This window comes from Canis lupus, chromosome 23 (assembly GCF_003254725.2).
Source record: "Canis lupus dingo isolate Sandy chromosome 23, ASM325472v2, whole genome shotgun sequence".
In the NCBI taxonomy this organism is placed as follows: domain Eukaryota; kingdom Metazoa; phylum Chordata; class Mammalia; order Carnivora; family Canidae; genus Canis; species Canis lupus.
The window spans coordinates 35,201,128-35,208,153 of record NC_064265.1 but is presented as its reverse complement, the minus strand read 5'-3'; the positions used below and the strand labels follow the sequence as shown (position 1 = coordinate 35,208,153).

General features: G+C 64.8%; 1 protein-coding gene across 1 annotated transcript; it reads left to right on the top strand.

The window, feature by feature from the left end:
- The first annotated feature begins 2,968 nt into the window (after window positions 1–2,968).
- Window positions 2,969–6,129, top strand: FOXL2 (forkhead box L2). Its single transcript, XM_025449066.3, has one exon. The coding sequence runs from the start codon at window positions 3,590–3,592 to the stop codon at window positions 4,781–4,783; it is 1,194 nt and encodes a 397-aa protein (XP_025304851.3). The 5' UTR covers window positions 2,969–3,589; the 3' UTR covers window positions 4,784–6,129.
- The last annotated feature ends 897 nt before the right edge of the window (window positions 6,130–7,026 follow it).

The window sequence follows — 7,026 nt, the reverse complement described above, 5'->3', positions numbered from 1 at the left end:
GAGACCTGGAGTCCAGGGGGCGTAGGAAGAGCCGGGAGTAGCGCTGACAGCTGAGGTGTGCAGCTGCAGGGATGTGCCCGCGCACGCAGCCGGGCTTCACCTTTCCCGCCGCGCCGCGCCGCAGAGGCCGCACCCCAGGGAGAGGGCTGCGCACCCCAGGGAGAGGGCTGCCGCGGGCTCGGTCCCTCTGCGCTCGCGCCCGGCGGGAAGCCGGAGGGTGTAGCAGGGCCCCGCCGGGAAAGGGCACCTCGGGGCCTCATTCGAGCAGCCGGCGGCGACCTCGGGCCGCTGGGCCGCTCACCTGGCCGGAGCCCCCCACCTCCCCCCCACCCCGGCCGCCGGGATCCCCAGAGGCGCGGCCGCTTCGGCGGCGGCCCGATGCAGGATCCCCCCCGGGGCGGAGAGAAGCGTCTCCCTGCGTCCTGCGTCCGAGCCCGAGCCGAGAGCCGGCTGTCGGGGCCTCGCGGGCGCGGGGCGGGCGCAGGAGGGGGGCCGCGCCCCGCCGGCGGCGCCCGGGCGGGAAGCCCGGCAGGAGGCACTGGCGGCGGCTCCCGCGCTGCAGCTGCAGGCCCCCGGGAAACCCGGACGGAGAGGCCCGGAGCTCCGCCCGGGCCTGCGAGGTGGGCACCGCCCCGAGGTCACTGGACAGAGGCCCGGCGTCGCCGCAATGCCGCGGGGAGAGAGGATGCCCCCCCACGAGCCTCGACACGGTCGGCCGGCCTGGACCTCGCCAGGAAGCGGGGCCCTCCCCGGCCGGCCCTAGAGGGCTGGGAAGTAAGGCAAGGCGCGCCCCACCGCTTCCTGGACAGCAATACCTGAAAGGAGCAGGACTCCTGTCCACCCAGAAGACCCTTTACAGGAACTCCTTCCTTTACCCCCACCTCCTACCCACACGTGCACGCACACACATACACACACACACACACACACACACACACTCCTTAAAGGCTGAAAAGGGAGCCGAGTTTGGAATTCGGGGAAGTGATGACACACACAACAATGCTGTTACACCTGGCTGCTGCAGGCCAGCAGCGGAAATGCCTGCAAAGGGGGAGAGCGAGACAGAGAGCCAGCCTGGGTGGTCAGAAAAAAAGAGGAGAGGAGAGAGCACACACACCCGCAGGTTGGGGCCAGACCCAACTGTTTTCTTCCCCCTGCCCAGACCGAGGGGGAGGAGGGGCGCTAGGGTCAATCTGCAGCAGCCCCAAACCAAATTCACATCACTCCCACCCCTAGCCTGGGCATGGATGGGGGTGAGAAAGAAGAAAAACACCTGCACTCCTGCTCAGGAGACAGCCACAGAGGTTTTGAAGAGGTGCTGCTTACCCCAGTGTATAATGGGAGCAGCAGGAGAAACAATCAAGCTACCCTAAAATATACTTAAATGGAGGGGAGGGGAGGGAATTTACTGAAGTGAGTTTAGGAGAGCCCTGTTCCCTCTCACTTTAGTGTTCAGACCAGACTGCCCTGCTGACCTCTCTGTAGTCATTTGCACGATGCTGAATTCCAAAAGTGCCCATCACCCTGTCCTCCTTTCCTTTAATCTCACAATGTAGATCAGAGAGCTGAGCCGGAAGCAGGCAACACACAAACGTGGCCATGGGTGCTGGGCCCATAGGCCACTAAGGGCTCTTCAGGCTTCCTCTGAGACTGGGCAGCCCAAGAGGAAGTGGTAGTAATGAGCTTTGGGGTGGCCACTCCAGGCATGCCAATCCAGACATGGGACACAACCTGGCATGACATCCATCCAGTTCACCTTCCTCCCCAAAGTATCCCGGCCCCCTTAGTACCAAGGAGTTTGGGGCATGAGGATTCAAAACACCCGGACGTCTCTCTCACACTTTATGATGGCAGACGTTTTGTTGAGGCTAAGTTAAACTGTTAAAAAGCACAGCTGCCTTTCGTGTCAGCATTAATTTCCCCTGAGACAATCTCTTGGCACGCAGGTGTGACTGGGACCCATTCAGACTTCTGCTGCAGGTAGATGAGCATTCACCCCTCAGCCCTGGAGAAAGATCAGGACAAATGTCAGGAGAGAGATTTGAACAAATGCCTCTCCCAGCCTCTTGTTTTTCTTCCCAGTCTGTGTCGGAATAGGGAAAGGGAAGAAGGAAGAAAGGAGAGAGGAAAAAGAGAGAAGATGCGACATCCCAGAACCACACTTACTGATAGGTGACACACATGTACCATTACACGAGTAAGTATAAATGTTTTATCCATAAATATAAATCTCACCTTGTACGTGTGCATACCTGTGTTTTTGCACCAGCACATGTGCACCTGGGCAGCTGGTATCTCACGTGTCTCACGGACAGACCGGCCCCATGACGTGTGTGTGATAACGGCGCACACACAGACCAAGTCCCCCAAAGCCCCACGGGCAACATTCGCGCCCGCGTCGGAGCAGGACTAGGGGAGAGTCTACTTGGTGGTGTTAAAGCACACATCCAAGCGAGGGTTACAAGGCGGGTTCTGGGGAGAGGTCCGGTCCCAGCGTCCAGAGGCAGAGCAAGGAAGGACAAAGGGCTTCAGGCCAGGCTCCTGGGCGCTTCTTCCCCGACCGTCTCCCCAGCCCCATCCGGCCCAGTCCCTCTGGAAGCACGACGGCCAGGCCCACGCCAGGCCAGGCCAGGCCAGGCCGAGGTTGCTCGGTTCAGTGACACGCGTTTCTGGGCTGGTTTTCCCAAAGCCACCGCGCAGCTCTCTCCACCCCGCCGCCGCCCGGCCCCCTCGCCGTCCCGCCCCTCCCCCGGCCCCAAGCTAGAAGTTCGGCCCCGGGGAACTGCGGCGAAGGGGCAGAGCCGCCGAGTCCTTCTCTTTCACCTGAAAGCCGCGAGGAGGCTTGGCGCGCCTCTCCCCGCCGGGGCCCGAACTCCCCGAGCCCTGGCCGAGCGCGGACGCCCCCCGCGGGGGCCCTCGGCATCTCCCCGCCCGGCCGGCCGAGCGAGCCCCGCGGATCGCAGGCGCGGGCGGGAGCGGGAGCGGGAGCGGGAGCGGGAGCCGGGTCGCCGGCCGGGCCCCCCTCGGCCCGCTGGGAGGGGCGCAGGCCGGCCCGGGCCGTGCGGGGCGTTCACAGAAAGTGACTTGGAGATGAACTCGCCCGTGCGCGACTGGCCGCCCCGCTATAGGGGCGAAGGCGCCTGACGCAAGCGGAACTCGGCGGAGCCCATACGAATCAGCACTGAGCCAGGCTCCCGGCGCACTGGGGACCGCGGCAGGCAGCTCCGCCGGAGACGCGGGTCGCGCCTCGGGAAAACCGGCGGGTGGGGGGAGGGGAAGGGCGCCGAGAAGAAAACCCACCGAGGCGGGGACTGGCCTGCGCGGGGAGGGGCGGCGGGGCCGGAGCCCCTCGCTGTTGGGCGGACTCCCCATGGCCAGAGGCTGAGCTCCACTCCCGCCGGCCGCTCCCGAGGGGAAGGGAGAGAGCAGAGGAGCGCAGCGAGAGGCCCGGCCGGCGAGCACGGGCGGCGCCCGCGGTGCCCAGAAGTTTGAGACTCGGCCGCGCGCCGCCTCGCGCGCCCGGACTGCGCCGCGCGGGCACCGCGGGAACGGGGCAGGGGCTGCCCGGCCGCGGCGCGCCGGCTTTGCCATGATGGCCAGCTACCCCGAGCCCGAGGACGCCGCGGGGGCCCTGCTGGCCCCGGAGCCCGGCCGCGCGGCCAAGGAGCCCGAGGCGCCGCCGCCGCCGCCGAGCCCGGGCAAGGGAGGCGGCGGCGGCGGCGGCGGCGGAGGCGGCGGCGGCGGCGGCGGAGGCGCCGGGGCGGCCCCGGAGAAGCCCGACCCCGCGCAGAAGCCCCCGTACTCGTACGTGGCGCTCATCGCCATGGCGATCCGCGAGAGCGCCGAGAAGAGGCTCACGCTGTCCGGCATCTACCAGTACATCATCGCCAAGTTCCCGTTCTACGAGAAGAACAAGAAGGGCTGGCAAAATAGCATCCGCCACAACCTCAGCCTCAACGAGTGCTTCATCAAGGTGCCGCGCGAGGGCGGCGGCGAGCGCAAGGGCAACTACTGGACGCTGGACCCGGCCTGCGAGGACATGTTCGAGAAGGGCAACTACCGCCGCCGCCGCCGCATGAAGCGGCCCTTCCGGCCGCCGCCCGCCCACTTCCAGCCGGGCAAGGGGCTCTTCGCGGCCGGGGGCGCCGCGGGCGGCTGCGGCGTGGCGGGCGCGGGCGCCGACGGCTACGGCTACCTGGCGCCGCCCAAGTACCTGCAGTCCGGCTTCCTCAACAACTCCTGGCCGCTGCCGCAGCCGCCCTCGCCCATGCCCTACGCCTCCTGCCAGATGGCGGCGGCCGCGGCGGCGGCGGCGGCGGCCGCGGCGGCCGCGGGCCCGGGCAGCCCGGGCGCGGCCGCGGTGGTCAAGGGGCTGGCGGGCCCGGCCGCCTCGTACGGGCCGTACTCGCGCGTGCAGAGCATGGCGCTGCCCCCCGGCGTGGTGAACTCCTACAACGGCCTGGGGGGCCCGCCCGCCGCGCCCCCGCCGCCGCCGCCGCACCCCCACTCGCACCCGCACCCGCACCCGCACCCGCACGCGCACCATCTGCACGCGGCCGCCGCGCCGCCGCCGGCCCCGCCGCACCACGCGGCCGCCGCGCCGCCCCCGGGCCAGCTCAGCCCCGCCAGCCCGGCCGCCGCCGCGCCCCCGGCGCCCGCGCCCGCCAACGCGCCGGGCCTGCAGTTCGCCTGCGCCCGGCAGCCCGAGCTCGCCATGATGCATTGCTCGTACTGGGACCACGACTCCAAGACCGGCGCGCTGCACTCGCGCCTCGACCTCTGAGAGCCCCGCGCACGCCGACTCTGAGGATGCAGGGACGCGCGACGCCGGCCGCGGCCGCAGCCACGCGCCCCGGGGCCGTCTTCGGAGCCCGCGCCCGGGGCCCTCCGCCCCTGCCGGCTCCCCGCCGCGCCGCTCGCCCCTCTTTTGTCTCCACCGCTTCTCCCGTTGCTCGCCTGCCCGCCCTCGCCGCCCCCTCGCCGCCCGGGCCTGCAGGCCGCCTCGCCTCTCCGCGCGCCTTCTGCAGGCCGCGTCTCCTCCCGGCGCCCCCGCGTCCGGGCTGGACACCCCGAGGCAGAGTTCAGAGCGGAGGGGAAGCGCCGGGGCCGCGGTGCAGCCGGGCGTCGGCGGTGCGGACCTCCGGGCCTCCTCACACAGGTCGGTGCGCTCGCGCTCGGCTTCCCCGGCCCGGCGGCTGCCGCGCCATCCCTGGCTGCAAGCGCGGGTCCGGGCGGGCGAGGAGACCCGCGCCGCCCGAGCAAGGGACGAACGTGTGTTTGCTCCACGTAGCCTCTGGGAGCGGCTCAGAAGCCGCTGGCGGGGGCCCCCGAGTGGGGCGGGGGGCGGGCGCGAGCGGGGAGCCGGGCTGCTGGCGCGGCGGCCTGCGCAGGGCTTTGCAGCTCATCGCCGGCTCCCAGGCGGGCTGCGCGTCCTCCGCTCCCCGACCCGGCGCTCCGGGCGCCTGCAGGCCCGCGGCGGCTGGCCGAGGCTTCGCCCAAAAGATCAGGAGGGCTGCTTTAGATAACGTTTTAAAATGTCTTTTTAAGGAAAAAAGGAAAAAAGAAAAAACTAACCGGGAAAACCTGCGAAGTATTGTGGCCTTGGAGTTTGCTAAAGCAAAACATGAAAATCTCTTCCAGGAGATTTGAAGTAGAATTCCTGTCGGGCCTTCAAAAAGCTGTGTTCAGAGAGGTAGGAGAATCTGCTCAGTAGAAGTCGGTTTCCTTTACCAATTGGAGGGTTGCCCCCTCTCTATCTGTCTAAAAACAAACAAATCAAAACCAAATTTCCCCGGATCTTCCGATGCAAGCCCAGAGTGCCGGGAGATCACTGCCTGCCCGGCGGACGCTGCGGGGACGGCTTGTCCTCTCTCTGATTTTTGTTTTGCAAACGTCTTGCTTCTCCCACCTTGGGCAGGAGAAATGTGAAACCTGGCAGCAGTCGGACCAGGCGGGCTGGTGGCGGGGAGCCGGCTGGCCCGAAAAACCCTAGACCTGGTTGTTTCGTAGTGTGTCGTTTGGAGGACCAAATTTTCTAGAAAGAACTAGAGCACTTTTGTTGTTTTGTTTGTTTGTTTGTTGTTACCGTCTTGTCAATTCCCAAATAAATTTTTTTGTTCTTTCTTTTAACACGGACTTCTATTATTTCTGCCTCGCCTAAGTTTGTCCAGCAGCTAGGTACGGGAGAGAGATTTCCAGCAAAGTTTTATTCTCTTTCAGATAAATAAGGGTTGAGGGCAGCCCGAGTGGAGGGCGTTTGTGGTTGCTGCCGCTCTGTTTTCCGGGGGATTGTTTGTTTTCTGTGTCATCGCTGGTCGGTTGGGGCTGTTTAACGTCATCAAAGAGACTTTATCAGTCGTGGTTCGTTCACAAGGCGTGGGTGTACGTAGAATTTGTTCGATTTTTGCACCCATCCGAGTTTGTATTTTACCTCTTACGCAGACGTACTAGGTGTATGCACTGTGTTTTCATTATATTGAACTCATACGTCTCTATTTTTCCAGACAAATACAGTAACCAGAAGAGTTTATTCCAAATAGATAAAATCTTGGTTGAGGAAATGTTCTGTAGGCTGCCAACCTCTGTACAAATGTAAGGAGCGACTTACGTGGATTGCCTTATTATTTTTAATAATCAGAATTCATTTACATTGAAATACGCGTAAGAGATTTAGGAGTATCAGGGAGGAATGAACATACTGTGTGGCTGTAGAAATCTATTTTTTTCCCCTTCTCTTCCTCTACCGAGACTTCAGATAACGAATTCAGACCGGTGCTTCTGCGCAGGCATGCGGGCATTTGACCGTGTTACAGCCCCGGGGAGCTCAAGGAATATTAGGGGTGGTCAGCCTTCGATCTGCGGATGGGATGACAAGTATGAGCCAGCTCTCCCCTCCACCGTGGTGGAGCTTGGGCCGGATCCCACTCCAGCATTGTTGTCCCTCAGTGCCCCCCACTCTGGGCCTGGACAGCAGGGGGCACAGGTCCAAGCAGACCAGTGGGTCAGGGGCAGCTGGTGACAGGGATG

Excerpts from the sequence above, each read along its gene's own strand:
- FOXL2 (XM_025449066.3), top strand. The coding sequence starts at position 3,590 with ATGATGGCCAGCTACCCCGAGCCCGAGGACGCCGCGGGGGCCCTGCTG.